This window comes from Pristiophorus japonicus, chromosome 17 (assembly GCF_044704955.1).
Source record: "Pristiophorus japonicus isolate sPriJap1 chromosome 17, sPriJap1.hap1, whole genome shotgun sequence".
Taxonomy (NCBI): Eukaryota; Metazoa; Chordata; class Chondrichthyes; family Pristiophoridae; genus Pristiophorus; species Pristiophorus japonicus.
In genome coordinates this window covers 88,641,000-88,659,309 of record NC_091993.1, presented here as the reverse complement: position 1 = coordinate 88,659,309, position 18,310 = coordinate 88,641,000, and the positions used below count along the sequence as shown (strand labels likewise).

The 18,310-nt window shown below is 42.2% G+C and overlaps 1 protein-coding gene across 1 annotated transcript; it reads right to left on the bottom strand.

The window, feature by feature from the left end:
• Window positions 1-8,556: 8,556 nt before the first annotated feature.
• Window positions 8,557-16,818, bottom strand: LOC139227845 (pleckstrin homology-like domain family A member 2). The gene is made up of 2 exons (XM_070858922.1): window positions 16,244-16,818; window positions 8,557-9,004 (listed from the first exon to the last, which is right to left on the bottom strand). Exon 1 carries the CDS (start codon window positions 16,652-16,654, stop codon window positions 16,259-16,261), a length of 396 nt encoding a protein of 131 aa, XP_070715023.1. The 5' UTR covers window positions 16,655-16,818; the 3' UTR covers window positions 8,557-9,004; window positions 16,244-16,258.
• Window positions 16,819-18,310: the final 1,492 nt, after the last annotated feature.

The following is an 18,310-nucleotide window of genomic DNA, read 5'->3' as shown; positions in this document are numbered from 1 at the left end:
CCTGTTGAATTCAGCGACTGGGCAAGCCCCATCGTTCCCGTCCTAAAAGCGGATGGCTCGGTCAGAATCTGTGGCGAATACACGGCCAGTATCAACCGGGTGTCCCTACAAAACCATTACCTGCTCCTGAGAGCGGAGGACCTTTTTGTCACGCTGGCAGGCGGCAAGCAGTTCACCAAGTTGGACCTCACTTCAGCCTACATGACCCAAGAACTGGCCGACGAATCTAAATTACTGACCACCATCACCACACACAAGGGACTGTTTGTTTACAACAGGTGCCCATTTGGCATTCGGTCAGCGGCCGCGATTTTTCAAATAAACTTGGAAAGCCTGCTCAAATCCATTCCCGGAACGATCGTATTTCAGGACGACATCTTCATCACTGGTCGTGACACCAAGGAACACCTCCACAACCTGGAGGAGGTGCTACGCCGACTGGACTGGGTAGGCCTGCGACTCAAGAAGTCTAAGTGTGTGTTTTTGACTCCCGAGACCGAGTTTCTGGGCAGGAGGGTTGCTGCAGACGGGATTCGGTCTACCGAATCCAAAACGGAGGCGATTCGACGAGCACCCAGGCCCTGCAACACATCGGAGTTGCGTTCATTTCTGGGACTCTTGAACTATTTCGGGAACTTTCTGCCGAACTTAAGCACATTGTTGGAGCCGCTACACATGCTCCTGAGTAAGGATTGCGATTGGTTTTGGGGGGACTGTCAGGAACGGGCTTTCAATCGGGTGCAGAACCTACTTTGTTCAAATAAGTTGTTGAGCTTGTACAAACCCCGTAAGAAATTGGTTCTGACATGTGATGCATCGTCCTACGGGGTTGGGTGCGTGTTGCAGCAGTGTAACGCTGAGGGCCAACTACAACCTGTGGCTTATGCCTCCAGGTCGCTCTCTCAAGCTGAACAGGAATATGGGATGGTTGAGAAGGAAGCACTCGCATGTGTCTATGGGGTGAAAAAGATGCATCAGTACCTTTTTGGCAGGAGGTTCAAATTAGAAACGGACCACAAGCCGTTAACATCCCTGCTGTCAGACAGCAAGGCTGTCAATGCCAATGCGTCAGCTCGCATACAGTGATGGGCTCTCACGCTCGCTGCGTATGACTACACCATCCGGCACCGGCCCAGCACCAAAAACTGCGATGACGTGCTCAGCAGGCTTTCACTGGCCACCACTGAGGGGACAGCGGAGCAAAGCGCTGAGATGGTCATGGCCGTTGATGCTTTTGACAGTGCAGGCTCCCCCAAGACAGCCCGCCAGATCAAAATCTGGACCAACAGAGATCCCCTCCTATCCTTGATAAAGAAATGTGTCCTGACTGGGGATTGGGTGCCCACACATGGAGCATGCCCCGAGGAGGTCAGACCGTTTCACAGACGGATGGATGAGCTCTCCATCCAAGCTGACTGCCTATTATGGGGCAGCCGGGTAGTCATGCCGCAGAGGGGCAGGGAAGCATTCATCAGGGAACTCCACAGCGAGCACCCAGGCATCGTGCTGATGAAGGCCATTGCCCGGTCACATGTTTGGTGGCCGGGAATTGATTCAGACCTGAAACACTGTGTTCGCAGGTGCACAACGTATGCCCAGCTTGGTAATGCCCCTAGGGAGGCCCCGCTCAGCCCGTGGCCCTGGCCCACCAGGCCATGGTCACGTATTCACGTAGACTGCGCGGGCCCGTTCATGGGAAAAATGTTTCTCATTGTGGTTGATGCGTAATCGAAATGGATCGAGTGCATCATTTTGAATTCGTGCATGACATCCACCACCGTGGAGAGTCTGCGCGCGGTCTTTGCGACCCATGGCTTGCCGGACATCCTTGTTAGCGATAATGGCCCATGTTTCACAAGCTACGAATTCCGGGAGTTTATGTTAGGTAATGGCATTAACCATGTCAGGACAGCACCATTCAAGCCGGCCTCCAGTGGCCAGGCGGAACGTGCAGTCCAAATCATAAAACAAGGTGCTCAGGATTCAAGGACCTTCCCTTCAATGCCGCCTATCGCGCCTCCTGCTGGCATATAGGTCCCGACCACATTCGCTCATGGGGGTCCCGCCCGCGGAGCTACTCATGAAACGAACACTCAAAACTCGGCTGTCCCTCATTTATCCAGTCCTATCCGACATTGTTGAGGGCAAGCACCAGTCCCAAAACGAGTACCATGACCGAAATTCATGGGGGAGATGTATAGAAATTGATTACCCCGTATTTGTTCTCAATCACGCTTTGGGGCCCAAATGGCTTGAGGGTACTGTAATAGACAAAGAGGGGAATAGGGTCATAGTGGTTAAACTTAACAATGGGCAGATATGCCGCAAGCATCTGGACCAAGTAAAAAAAAGGATCAGCATAGACACTGAGGAATCTGAGGAAGATCCTGAAAATGGTATTCACACCACTGCCAGAGAACGAGCAACAAGAACATTCAGCAGCATGCACAGTCCCTGCGGTCAGCCCGGACAGGCCGGAATCACCACAGGTGACAGACACGCATACCAAGGCTCAACAACCAGAGCCCCAACTGCGGCGCTCCACGAGAGAACGCAGACCACCCGAGAGACTTAACCTATGATCCCAATAAGATGTTGAGGGTGAGGTGATGTCATGTATGTAACCTTTATGTAACAACACTGCAATACTGTATATACGTAAGAAATGCACACCTTGACCACAGGGGGTGAACTTGTGGGAGACACTCCTCACTTGGTCATCCAGGTATATAAAGGGAGGTCCCACGCAGGGTCATCACTTCTTGGTCCTTGGAATAAAGAGTCAGGTCATGGGGTGACCTTGTCCATAGAATGTGCCTCGTGTGGATTTGTGGTATGGTGTAAGGACTTTACAAATACCTTGATCAGTATATCCTGGTGTCAGGGTAATGGCGAGTACCCTCTTGCGCTGCCTAACAAGCATTGCCCGCCTCATTCTCCTCCAAATAATATAGAGGGGTATTCTCAAAGGAAAAACCACAGAATAAACCACGGTTAAAAATTGATACCCCTGATCAGAAAGCACAATTCCAATATTGCTGCTGCTTTGGCCATGCAAAAAACAGTGACAAATGCTAAGAAAAGCAATTCAGCAATGCCCTTTTTAATAACACCTTTGCTAGTATCCACAATGATCATACGGCTGCCTGGATATGGCCACCCATCAGTGCTAGACACCTATTTTACATGGGTGTACTTAGCACCAGGCTGCAAGAAACACCACACAAAATTGGACATTTAACATCAGGACTTCATTTACAGGTAAGTTTAACTTGCTCCCTTCAATTTGGGCAGGTGCTTCATCCTGCAAATGTTAATTCCAGCAGAAACTTCTTGTAACTTTTTGGGACAAGGATCTGGTGCAATGTTCCACCGTCCCATTTTGCATTCCTGCTCACCCTAAAATCACCCAAAATAAGTCACAACAATATCAGAAAATCCAGGCTTTTCATCCTTGTAATTGCCAAAGTGCACCAAATGTTAATCATCTGGTGTATCATCTTACTTCAATTACACATATGCTTATGAAAGTAGTTGTTTTCTAACACAGTGGGGGAGGGTGATTTACCAGATATTAGCTGTTAGGCCATTTAAGGAAGAAATTCCACATTGTAAACAATTTATAAATATGTGGGAATGGGGACATTTCCGCTAAGGAAACCCTGCATTATCCGTTATTCATTAAGTTTAATTAACCAATCAGGTGGAACTCTGATAACGACATTTAAGCACCTCAATAAAAAGAAAATGAGCATCTTAACTCTTCTAAGAAACAAACTGGTTGCTGATCCAGATGTGCAGATTGACAGCTTAGCCTCAGAAACTATCCAGGTTAGCTCCATCTCATGAGCACAGTGTACAAGTATTACTGGCCAGCCACTCAGGCTAGAAAATAAGCCTATAAACATATCACCAACAGGGCCAATGCTGTGTCAACCATCTCCTCCCCAACCTTCATTGAACCTGGTACAAGGTCAGAAAACATTTTGCCGATGTGGAAAAACAATAAAGTAGGAAATGACTTTCACCCTCCGGGCATGCAACATAATAAAAAATAATCACAAAGTACACATAGTCGGCACATATAACACTCATACAAAGCAAACAGTAACTTGATTTAAAACAATTTTGTCCTTTCTGCTCCTTGTAATTCTAACTAAATAGAGCACAATTAGGTAGAGCAAGTCCAGGTCACCTCCGTAGTCTTTTCTGGCTATTGCACAGGTGAATTCAGTTCACACTGAAGCCCCTGCAGATTTTTTATTATTATTCATTCGTGGAATGTGGGCATCACTGGCAAGGCCAGTATTTATTGCCCATCCCTAACTGCCCTTGATAAGGTGGTGATGAGCGCCTTCTTGAACCACTGCGGTCCGTGTGGTGAAGATTCTCCCACAGTGCTGTTAGGGAGGGAGTGCCAGGATTTTGACCCAGCGATGATGAAAGAACAGTGATATATTTCCAACAGTGGTGGTGTGTGACTTGGAGAGGAACTTGGAGGTGGTGATGTTTTCATGCGCTTGCTGCCCTTGTCCTTCTAGATGATAAAGGTCGCAGGTTTGGGAGGTTTGGGAAGCCTCGACGAGTTGCTGCAGTGTATCTTGTCAATGATACACACCGCAGCCTCAGTGCGCTGGTGGTGGAGGGAGTGAATGTTTAAGGTGGTGGATGGAGTGCCAATCAAGTGGGCTGCTTTGTCCTGGATGTTGTTGAGCTCCTTGAGTGTTGTTGGAGCTGCACTCATCCAGGCAAGTGGAGAGTATTCCTCACTTGTGCCTTGTAGATGGTGGAAATGTTTTGAGGAGTCAGGACGTGAGTTACTCACCACAGAATACCTAGTCTCTGATCTTCTTTTATAGCCACAGAATTTATGTGGTTGGTCCAATTAAGCTTCTGGTCAATGGTGACCCCCAGGATGTTGATGGTGAGGGATTCGGCAATGGTAGTGCCATTGAATGTCAAGGCGACGTGGTTAGACATTCTCTTGTTGGAGATGATCATTCCCTGGCACTTGTGTGGCGTGAATGTTGACAATATGATGCAGTGGACCACAATCCTTCTGCATATTTTTATTACCGTGTATTGTAAGCTTCCTCCTGAAGTATTAAGGCACCAAAATAACTCTTTCAGAATGCCAATGATTTGTTCAGTGGCAGAATACATTGCCTGGGAATGTCCTCTGAGCTGCCTCAGCTCCATCACTGTTAATTTGCCTGATGTGTAGTGGAAACACTGTTTATGTAACAGCTTACCAGCCTATCCTTCTCATCTGGGCATCAGAGGGTAGCACTCCTCCTAATATGGGAGGAGAGAAGTGACCTACAAAAATGGGAATCAAAAAATTACACTATCCGTATTGGTTGTATGTTAGATGAATGGACTTATAGGGCTAATTTTACTCATCCCAATGCCCAATGTGCCAATTTCTGGGGTTTTAGAATGTTATGCTGAGGCTCCATCCTATTTGCGAATGCCACACATTTATGGAGCAGAGCAGGCCACTGCAGGAGCACTCGTCTGGAAGTAGCATGCATCCTTAAATTTTATTAAGCTGACACAGAAGTGGCATCAAAATGCCTTGAAGCCATTTTCCACTACTAATGCTGGTTTTAAGGAAGCTAATTCGAATTCATCTAACATGCAACCAATACGGTAGTGTCATTTTTTGACTCCCATTTTTGGAGGTCATTTCTCTCCTCCCATATTAGGAGGAGTGCTACCCACTGATGCCCAGATGAGAAGGATAGGCTGGAAAGTTGTTACATAAACAGTGTTTCCACTACAAAGTATAAACTTGCCGTTAGCAGTTGTCAGGTTGCCTGAACTGGAAAGGTCATCAGGAGGCAGGTAGGAAATGTCATTGTTGCGGCAATGATTTTTTTGTGGGTATTATTGAAAACCCACATTTACATTATTTTCAGTAGCAGAGCAGTACTGTGTGGGACCAGCAGATTTATAAGACTGGTTTGGGAGGTCTTTTTTCAGCTGCCATTATTCCTCTTTGCACAATAGAGATTCCTCTTAACAACAACTTGCTTTTATATAGCGCCTTTGATGCAGTAAAACATATTATGATGCTTCACAGGAATGTAATCAGACAAAATTTGGTACTGAGCCAAAGAAGAAGACATTTGGACGGGTGACAAAAGCTTGGTCAAAGAGATAGGTTTTAAGGAGAGTCTTAAAGGAGGAGATCTTTAGGGTGGGAATTCCAGAGCTTAGGCTGAAGGTAGCATGACTATCAATGGTGGGATGATAGAAGTGGAGAATGCATAGGAGTCCAGAGTTCGAGGAAAGCCGAATTCTTGAAGGGTTGTAGAGCTAGAGGGTGTTACAGAGATAGGGAAGGGTGAGGCCCTGCGAGGATTTGAACACAGGATGAGAATTGTAAAATTGAGGTGTTGGTGAACTGGGAGCCAATGTATGTCACTGAGCACAGGGGTGGTGAATGAAAGGGACTTGCTGCAAGTTAGGATATGGGCAACAGAGTTCTGGATGAGATCAAGTTTAAGGAGGATGAAAGATGTGAGGCCAACCAGGAGAGCATTGGAATAGTCTATGCTGGAAGTAACAAAAGCATAGGTAGGGTTTCAGCAACAGATAGGCTGAGGCAGGGGTGGAGAATGGGAGGTGGAAGTAGACGTTGTTTGTGATAGAAAGGATATGGGGTCAGAAGCTCAGCTCAGGGTCAAACAGGACACCGACATTGCAAAAACTCTGCTTCAGCCTGAGACAGTGGCCATGAAATGGAGTTTGTGGTGAGGGACCAAAGACAATGGCTCTGATCTTCCCAGTGTTTTAATAGAGGCACTAGATGAGGCCGAGAGAGGTGGCGGTGAAGTAGAGCTGGGTGGCCTCAGCATACGTGAGGAGCCTGATATCACATCTTCGGTGATGTTACCGAGGGGCAGCATGTCGATGAGAAGTAGGAGGAGGCCCAGAATAGATCCTTGGGGGATTCCAGAGATAACACTGCAGGGGCGGGAAGAGAAACCATTGCAGGAGATTCAATGGCTATGATTGGATAGAGAATAGTGGAACCAGGCAACTGTACAGAGGAGGAGAAGTGTTGGGAGGAGGATGTGTGGTGAACTGTGTCAAATGCTGCAGATAGGTTGAGAAGGACGAGGTGTGATAGTGCATCATGTTCACAGTCACAGAGGATGTCATTTGTCACCTTGATTACGGACGTTTCAGTGCTGTGGCAAGGGTGGAAACCTGATTGGAGTGTTGCGGGAAAGATGAGTATGGATTTGGGGAGCGATAACATGGTGATGGACTTTGGAGAGGAAAGTTGGAGATGAGGTGGTAGTTTGCGAGTTCTGTATCCTGCATTCATCAGCTGTGGATGGATGCAAAATGATGCTCCAGCCAGGTGCGTCCTGCTTTCCCGACACCACTTCCATCTCTTCCTGTTCACTGGTTCACCCAATATACTTCCATCAAACTGACTAGCTAAAATCACTGTTATGAGTGTACCTCTACTGTTGCTTGGTAGAGTAAGATTGGGTGTTTGTGCAGTGTTTCCAGTTGAGAAGGCTATGCCATAGTTTTTTTCTGACAGAAAAAGGAAAAAGATTCCCAACAAGTCCTCATTTCAACTTGTTGACAAAAATGTTTCTTTCAAGTTCTGGTATGGAGTTGCAGAGGCTGCTGCTACCGCTCTAAAACATACAATTACATCCCACTCTCGGACAGGCCCTGACTCCCAGGCATTAATCTCGCCCAGTACACATGCACGTGATAATGAGCGCAACCTGGAATTCCAATCGGGTTCAGCAAAGTTTAAATCAGGTGATTTTCAAATATGCACTGCCCGAGTTGCATTGTGGTTGGGTGAGAGGGAGAAAATTCAACCCATAATGATTGAATAGGCTGGGTTTGGTTTCTTTGGAACAGAGGAGGCTGAGGGGAAACCTTTGAGGTATATAACATTATGAGGGACCGAGAGAGAGTGAATAGGAAGAACCTTTTTCCCTTATCAGAGAGGTCAACAACCAGGGGACATAGATTTAACATAAATGGTAGGAGAGTTAGAAGGGATTTGAGGGGGATTTTTTTGCCTAGAGGGTGTGGTGGTCTGGAACTCTGTCTGGAAGGGTGGTAGAGGCAGTAACCCTCATCAAATTTAAAAAGTACTTGGATGTGCACTTGAAGTGTTGTAACCTACGGACCAAGAGCTGCAAAGTGGGATTAGGCCGGATAGCTCTTTGTCAGCCAGCGCAGATATGATGGACCGAAATGGCCTCCTTCCGTGCTGTAAATTTCTATGATTCTATGATATGGCATTGAGCAATTCACAGACTCTAACCATCCACATTTAAGGAAGCACTTTTTTTTTGTGAAAAGCTAGTGATCTACTGTATTTTTTAAATCTTTGAACAACCAAATGCAATATCACCCAGCCATTACTTCTTGCTCCATCTGGGTTTTCTCTTCTACTCTCTTTAATCTTGGTAGTGTCTTGTATCATTGACCTTGATTCATCACCTTAATTTAAAAATAAGTCATCTTGGTGTAGTATTCTATGCCATCAAATACACAAAATCATTTCAGTTCCTATTCATCATTGTTTTTATTTACAGGTTAACAGACAAAAAAATTCTTCATACAGATTGAAAGGTTCTCCATTTGGCAGAGTAATACCACAATATCATGCATTGAAAAGACAATATATCTCAATAAATAAAGTAAGCATCAGTAACTTACAATGCATTATGCATGACTTTCATAAAGTCATCCTTACAGTGAGTATTGGTCATTTAATAAATAATAATAAAAAAATTAAGACTGAGAAGTGTATTGTGAATAATGAATCTGTTCTCCAAATTATTATAATACAGTCCTCCTCATGAAAATACATCCATTTTGATTCATGATTGTCATTTGGTTAAATTGATGTGTATTCTTGTGATGGCTGCAGACACAAAATCAATCCTGTCCCATTTAGCGTTGTTTGGTTGCAGGTCAAGATTTGTTCATCGCTTTTGCATATCAATGTTACCTAGGGACAAAAGAATTATATTATAAAACATAAGTCAGACATCAAACAAGGATTTATGGGAGTAAACAGAAAAAATATATAGGTAAATTATATTAGTTTAATGTTTACACTGGCAATATCAAGAATCCAAAGACAAATAAACAGATACTGAAACGGAAAAGTTCAATGTAAGCATGAAAAAGTGCCACAGGCTCCCTATTAAACAAGGAGATTTCAGATTCCCCCCACCCACCCTTCACCAATTTTTTCCATACCCATCTCTCCTATGGCCATTGAATCATTGTTGGAATATGGTCCCATCTGCACAATGCACCCTCCAACTCAGCCAGGTATTTGGTCATTAATGTGCGTGCCTCAACGGTAAGCCACAGTAGGTTATTTGGTTGTGGGCAGGCATTGTAGCTGTGCCTGATCCTTTCCTTACCCAATGCCCACACATGCAGATGTTCAACAGGAGGTCACTAGATAGCGTTTTTGGAGTGCAAACGCGAGCTAATTTTTCCCTCGCTAACTGCTGCTGTTGCCGCTGAAATCGATTAACTCAAACAAATTGGGGATCTGTTCTAAAAATGATCAATGCATATTCAAGCACCGAATTCAATAAAATACAAGGTTATTTATTTTGACTTGTACTGTAACACATGACTTGCACCAGCAGATTAAGCATATTTCCAGCATATTCTGTTTATATTGTATCTTTTATACTCGAGATACTAAAGCAAAAATCAGATTGGGTTAGAATATCCATTACCTCATTTAAGTAAAGAACATGTATCCTGTACTTACAAGTAAGTGATACATTTTTGAGGCTACATTACCAGAGCCTGGCTAGTGGTGAAAATAAATCAGCTAAAATCAGGGTTATGCTGTAATGCTAGAGCCCTAACTGTAAACCATGTTCATTACTAGCAAGACTACACTGGCAGCAGATCCTCATGAAATTATCCTTAATTGCTTGCTCTATGTCAACAAATCTCTGGTGAGGCTTCCCCTTGTCTTCTCAATGACCAACATTCAACTATTCCATGGCATCAATCTACCGAGCTATTAAATACTAATGCAAGTACAGTGAAATCCTATTTCAAATCCAGCAAGACAGAAATTTAGAAAACAGTTGAGTTGTCTGTGTAATCAGAGTTAAATGTAAACTATCAATACCCTGTACTTCCATTTTTAAGTTTGTGAGGTGAAAAACCAGTAACAAATTACTTATAAAGGATGACACTGGCACATATTTTCTCCATGTCAACACTGTACATATATTGTTTTGACTAATTTTGTTTGTTTTATCTTATTAATGTGTTAAGTTTAGAAACGTTACAGAATAAAGTAAAATGGAAGCTTAATCGTATTAGCTGAAATTATTGGGACTGTACTTTGAGGTTTCACTGCATGCAAACAGTAATGAGGCAAGAGCCTTGGATCTGTGAAGCTTATATCAACGTGTCGAATACAACTGTACTTGATGGCATCAGATGTGTTATGGGCAAGGCAATATATGAATAAATCGATGATAATATTATTTGAATGCGTTTTGAATGTGTTCCTATCAAGGTAATCAATGATAGTATTAGGAAATGGAATTTCCTCCCCCACCCTCATTAGTCATCCAGTGACAGCAGTAACCAACTTCACATCAGGTACAGAAAGGCCTGTTTATTGATGGATCTTCTATATCTCCCGATCACTACACTTCACTCGCAGCCTCAGTAAACTCCTACTGAACCATAGTAACACTTTTGTTACTGATGGGAATTTCAAAGCTAGGTTGTTGACTATTATCACAGCTCCTTTAAAGCGGAACAGTGCTGCTGATAGCACTATAGACAATAACAGATTGAAATGAGTGAGTTATGGCAGTCACTTGGTCCATATAATGTCACAACCCATAAAACAATGCTGATTTTAGACTGAAGACTAGATTATAACTATTAATGCTGTATTTGGAGTCTTACTTTGTGTAATGTGCATTCTTATTAAACTAGGAATTACTATTGCTAATACTGGCAGATGAATCCTTGATGTGTTTATTTGATATTCATTGTCCCTATTTTAGCTTGTGTTTATTTTAAATAGGTTAAAGTCTCTAAGATAATAAACCATAGAATGTTATAAGAATACATGAAGCATTTGTCCCAATAGCACCAATAGGAATTTCTAGGCTCGTATTTTTTTTATAGGTAACATTTTTACCTTTCTGGTGACTGCTCTAGAAATTTTGACAACTCCAGTGAAGTGGAACCAATGCTAAATAATGTTCAAATAAAGAGTATTGTGCTGCTTTGTAACATAGTTACTGCAGGTTTAATATAATATTTACAGTAGATTGCACAGAAATGTCATTAACTGTAAACTGTATGCTGGGAATTGAAACAAGATCTCTTTCACATTAAATCTTTAAAGAAACATTGCCATCTGAAATTTCAGGCTTGTATGTTAGATATCCCTGGATACACTAAAGAGCATCCATACTGGAATATCAAAGGTAATGACAGATATGCAGGTCGATTGCAAATTTTAAATCAAAAAATAATTTCACGTTAAGTATTGCACAGATGAAAATTTACACCACCATCTCAATACTTACTCCGCACTATTTGAATTTCACCAATGGCGTGCAAGTAGAGATTGCAGATGATATTGCACACATTTCTACTATTAAAAAGATAATCTGTCTAGACTGGATTTATTCCCAAGTCTCAGAAATGCCTGATGTACCATATTACTCTACTCCCTAGTTTGAAACAATTTTTTTTGTTTAGATAGCAAAACTAGTCAGACTGCTGAGTTATGGTTTGGAGCACCAGCAAACTGGGTCACCAAAAATTTGTGCCAAGTTTTTGAAAGTCATTCTGCAGTTCTCACCTGCACACACATTTTTTCTTTCATCATTCATAACCCAAATCAATTCAATTTGAATATGACTCATGCTGGGAAATAAAATCATGATGTTAATAGGGCAATCTATTTCCATGTTCAGCAACATTCAAAGCAATCCATTCCGGCACCATGACTGGAGACATAATAATAATAATAATAACTTTTATTTATATAGTGCCTTTAACATAGTAAAATGTCCCAAGGCACTTCACAACAATGTTACAGACAAACAGATAAATTTGACACCGAGCCACAGCGAAATTAAGGCAGATGATCAAAAGCTTGTTTAAAGATGTAGGTTTTAACAAGTGTCTTAAAGGAGGAAAGAGAGGTAGAGAGGCATAGAGGTTTAGGGATGGAGTTCCAGAGCTTAGGGCCTAGGCAGCTGAAGGCACATCCACTGATGGTTGAGCAGTTATAATGAGGGATGTTCAAGAGGCCAGAATTTGAGGAGCGCAGACATCATGAGATTGTGAGGCTGAAAAAGATTACAGAAATAGGGAGGAACAAGTCCATGGAGTGATTTGTAAACAAGGATGAGAATTTTGAAATCAAGGCGTTGTTTAACTGGGAGCCAGCCAATGTAGGTCAGAAAGCACAGGGGTGATGGGTAATCTTGGTATGGGTTAGTACACGAGCTGCTGAGTTTTGGATGGCTTCAAGTTTGTTTATGTAGTGAGAAATGTGGAAGGCCGGCCAGGAATGAGTTGGAGTAGTCAAGTCTAGAGGTAATAAAGGCATGAATGAGGGTTTTAGCAGCAGAAAAGCTGAGGCAGGAGCGGAGGCAGGCAATGTTACGGAGGTGGAAATAGGCGGTTTTAGTTATGCCACGGATATGTGCCTGGAAACTTATTTCAGGATCAAATATGACACCTAGGTTGTGAACAGCCTTGTTGACCCTCAGATTGATGCTAAGGAGAGGGATGGAGTCAGGTGTTAGGAATGCAGTTTGTGGCGGGGACCAAAGATATTGGCTTCGGTCTTCCCAATATTGAATTGGAGAAAATTTCTGCTCATCCTGTATGATGGACATGTATGTCGGACATACCATCATGGTTGACACTATTCAGGTCCCAATGAAGCTGACCATCCTCAACACCAGATAACAATTTTTAATGAAGAAGTCCTCCAAGATTGTTTCTATTAATGTAAAAGTACAATATGACTAAAAGCTATTATGACACACAATGTCAACACCACTTAATTACAGGGAGGGGCTTGAAGCAATATTGCAGGATATAACTATGGGTGTGTATCCCATCCACAATTGATACAAAGAACCAGTTAGTCCGTGCTAAGTTCATACTGTATTGTCTGATCCTTTTAATGCTAAAGATGCTAATGTACACAACATTAAATAATATGGCTTTCTTTTTAAAATTAAAGATATTTTGTGTTGGAATCATTTGGTTTCAACTCCACATGTGTGCAATTTAGACCTGGGTACCCCCTTATTTAAACATAATGGAAAATGGAGTTTGATACTCCTTTTATATATGGAATAAGGATGGAAGCAGGTTTGCCTATGATGCCTCACACAACATTGTTGAACAGCTTGCAGGAGATGGCTGCTTTTATACTACTGTATCCCGTACTACACCATGCATGGACCTAATGCAGCTGGCTGCAATGTAACCCTGCCAGATTTGTTTTGGCTGGCCACCAGGAAGGTGCCCGAGACCCATGCAATGGCAGTCAGTGGTGCTGGCACTGGTCTTGTCAACTTTAATAAGTGCTAATTTCTCAGTTCACATATAAATAGCCACTTGGGTGAGATACTGAAGGGCTGATGCCATAATGGAACAATAGTGCAGTATGGGACAGTGCCTTAAAGAGACGAACCCCAAAAATTTGGTTTTAATGGCAGATCTTCATCACTGCACTCTCATCATTAATGTACTATACTAGGTCTGAATATTACCCCGATCATTTGCATTTGTGTGCCTGGAACCCTATATATTATTCAAAATGATCAACATATATATATATATATATATATAATTAGATTGGATTTTTCTTAATGGATTTTTATGAACTCTTAGATAGCATAATTACTAATTATCTCCCGGATCTGTTGAAAAACCCTTTTAAGAACTGTCTGGAATCAAATTGTGAATTGGTGAAATCACTGCAACAACAACATACCAGAACCATGGGACTCTGCGTACCAGTCACTCTATGCAAAGTGCACAATTTGTTCCAAGCTACATTCTTGTGAATTAATGCCCTCAAATGCTGGATCCAGAAAACATGTAAAGCATTACACAAGTTACAGCATTTAAAACTGTTTTCCAAACATTTGAAATGTGTTTAATACCATTATTCATCTTAATATTAAAAGAAACAGATATCTTGAACTCATTTGGGGTGATACTAATAATAAATATATTAGGCTGCTGGTATGAAATGTTTCTCTTCAGCATTTTAATTAAAATGTTAACTTGTCTCTTTTAATGAATTTAGCACATTTGTTTAAATATTAGAGGAGGTGAATATTAAATCAAAGCTTGATTGTATATGGTGCCTGTCACATCCTCAGGATGCCCCAACGCACTTCACAACCAATGAATTATCTTTGTAGGCTAACACAGTAGCCGCCTTGTGCACTGCAAGGTCCTGCAAATAACAATGAGATGAAAGACAGTTAACCTCTTTGTTACTATATTGCGCAGCACAATTACAAAGCAAGTGCCTTCTGAAACTACTTACTTTTGAGTACAAAACTTATTATACCACAGCCTAAACAATTACAAATATGAACCTACATCACTAATAGTTAAGGATCTAGAGCAATTTCTCAGTTGGTAGTTACTCAATGCTTTATTTAAATATCAAACATTGGGAGCCAGTATTGCTTAAAAGATTGTGACCTAATTAGAGGTTTCAGGACACATTAGAATGAAGCCAGGGTGGTGTAATGAATATTATCGGAACCAAGTATTAGATGGCAGTCTTGTAATCGTTCCTTCTACCTGTTAATATTGGCAATATACACTGGAAGTTTTTTTCCCCTGTGTAAATCTGCTGGGTTCAGTATTAGTCCTGTGCCAGCAACCTGTGCAAGGTGAGAAAACTGTGCACATGTCGATCAGTGGTTGCAGCCGGTACTTTAGAAAACTGGTACTCGTGATGGTTCATCAAATAAAACCCTTCCACCATACTATTATTTTCAGGAGCAGCATGTTTGCAGTCAATTTGAGGTCTCTGTGATTTATGAACAGCTGAAAGATGCGTGGGATGCTGTCATTGCATATAATCATATATTACAAAATATTTCAAACTCAAAAAGATTTGGCTAGTCCTCAATAGGTATCATATTAATCAACTGAAACCTGAATTTAAAGCAAATGAAGTGCAATTTTTTGGTCCTATATTTTGCAATAATTTTAAAGTATTGAATTCACAATTTATTTCTATAATCAAGTTAACAATTTTTATTAAGATTCTTAAAAAAAAACAGCTCACTTACACAGTTGCATTCAATTTAAATGACTGTGGCTGAATTTTTTTTTAAACAAATCATTATTTTTAGTATTTCCTACTGGGCCAAGTAAACAACCAGAACTTGTATTTATAGAACTCCTTTAATGTAGTAAAACATCCCAAGGCGCGACACAGGAGCGTTATTAAACAAAATTTGACACAGAGGATATTAGGGCAGAGGTATGTTTTAAGGAGCGTCTTAAAGAAGGAAAGAGAAGTGGAGAGGTTTCGAGAGGGAATTCCAGAGCTTAGCACCTTGGCAGCTGAAAACAGGGCCACCAGTGGTGGAGTGATTAAAGTCTGGAAGCTCAAGAGGCCAAATTGGAGGAGCGCAGATATCGCGGGTGGATGCCGGGTGGGGTGGAGTTGCCAGATGTTTAATTTATTGTTTTCTGGTTGGTCACTAGTATCAACTGCCCAACGCTGCAGTCTTTTGTTATGTACAATTATGTTACCTGTTTTCTTAAAATGGTACTCATTCATTAAAAGTCAGGTGCCAGATTTATGAAATGAAGCAATAATCTTAGCCAAAATTTCCCTCTGATCCGACATAACAAAATACCAACACGATCCCATAGTGTTTCTTGATTATTTCTTAATTGGCTGATAAATTTCGACTCTTTCATATTTATGCAATAAACCGTGTGAGTTAGTTGCTCGAGGATCGAAATGGAGAAAGAAGCAGGGGTACTGTCAGTGACTACCCGGCGTGACACGATCGCCTGTTGATCCAAGTTCATTTCACATTTAACTGGATTATTTAATTCATTCGAGTGCGCGCTTACTCGGAAACGAAGTGCAGCTTTCAGTGGGGAAATGCAGCAGGCTGATGATGTGTTACACTAAGGACCCTTTTCGGGAGATCCACCAACTCACCTTCACGGCTTTGGATCAGGACATTGTGCTGATAGCTGTTGGCGTGCAGATGTGGGCCAGCTGTCTGGATTTCACAGACTGGATGGCCTGGCGGTTTTTGAACTGCACCATGCCCAGGGTGATCTCCGCATTCCACGTCGTGTCTTCCAGGCACCTGAAGTCAATTTCCTTGCTGTCTGCCATCACGATGGTGAAATAGACGTATCTGCCTTTCCTCTCCACGCAATCCACCGTCTTCATGTTTTCAAAGGGCAGCACCTTGCATTTCGACCGACTGGCTTTCGGGTCGTAGATGCACAGTCCTTCGTCCGTCAGGACACAGCTTTTTCGCTTCCACAGCTGCAACAAGCCATCGCTCCTTTTCTCCAGCATTCCTTCCTTCAGGATGTTCTGACCGTTCATTTCAGGCATGCTGTTTGATTCAGGCTCTTCTACTCTTTCACTGTCAATGTGAGCTGTGTTGCGAACTTGGGATGATGGGTCTTTCTAGTTCATTTCTCTCTCTCCCTCTCCCTCTCCTCCAGTCTGTGCTAGTATGCTGTCTGGGATCTGTTGCAACATGCCCAGATGGCTCTTTATTCAATTCAGCGTTTCTTCGCCCAGCCCTCCTCTGACGTTAACAAGATCAAAGGCTTGCTCCCACGCAGCAGTTAGTCATTAAAGAAACATTGGCAGACTGGCAAAATGCCGGCAAAGATTGTGCGACTGACGTTTGCGAACATTTGAGACCATCATCTGTTTCTGACAACGGGCAGCCCCTGTCTTTAGTTTTTAACGTCACTCTATTACAGTCATAACCCCCAACCCCCGCAGCATTTTAAAAATATGTAAATAGTCCTTATATCTGCAAAATAAAATGCGGTGATATTACATCTGGTTTAATAGTATTGACTTCACCACACTCGCTCCTATGAAAAGCCTTAGGACGATTTACTGCTGTATAAATGCAAGTTGTTTATCAAGCAACTATTTCATTCCCTTTCAAAAATAATACACAAGTTCCGCTTCAATAACGGTTTGTAATAAAGAATTCCATATTCTAACCACCCTTGCTGTGAAGAATTTGTTTCCAACCTCTTTAATTCGTTTAGAATGATTTGGGCAATTATGCCAAACCACCATATTGTTACATTCTTGTAAATAGTTCCACTTCCATTGTTTCTAATGGGCCCAAAACCGACCCGAAATGTTAACTCTGTTTCTCTCTCCACAGATGCTGCCTGACCCGCTGAGATTTCCAGCATTTGCTGTTTTTATTCCAGATTCCAGCATCCGCAGGATTTTGCTTTTGTATTAGGCAAGCAGGGATTCGGAGCTGTATAAAAGCTGCTGGTGTAAATTGTTATATATATTTATTTGTTTCATTCTGACATCCTGCCCGCGCCCCTCTGTATTTGTACCATTTTTTTTTGTGGCCAGACGCTTACCCCAGTCTGTCACTTGGGTTACCTGCGCCTCATTTACCTGGAAGGTGTATTCAGCGGACTGGGTTCATTCAGTTACTTTCCCCTAATTCTTCATTCTCTGAGAGCAGAAGTGAGTGCTGGATAAATGGTGGGTGTGTCCTCGTCCTTGCTCGTGAGATGATAAAGAGTGACTAATTGCCTTTCTGCTGCTCCAGCGGCACAATTCCACAATTGCCCTTGCTTTAAGGGCGTTTATTGCGACCTGCCTTTCAGCTTTTTGTGTAAGCTTTTTGGGTTATGCACTCCTGTGTATCCCACTATCTCGTTGAGATTTTAGTTAGTACCCAGGCGCTTCTACGGCCGCCTTCTGTAAATAACCGAAATTTTGAGCCTATAACTTCTTAATAAATTCGTCTTTACTCAAATATTAAGGCAATACTCCCTGAAACAGGGTTTCCAGGCTATGGGGTTTGCTTAACTATTGTGTTTCATGTACCTGGCGGTGCAAAGCTGAGATAGAATTTCTAGCAAAGTTCTGAAGATTTATTTGTAGTAATTAAACAGTTTCATTTCATTATTCCATTTGGTAGAAGAACGTGCCTTTTATATAGCGCCTTTCCACGGGTTCAGGACTTTCACAGTGTTTTACAGCCAATGAAGT

Excerpts from the sequence above, each read along its gene's own strand:
- LOC139227845 (XM_070858922.1), bottom strand. The coding sequence starts at position 16,654 with ATGCCTGAAATGAACGGTCAGAACATCCTGAAGGAAGGAATGCTGGAG.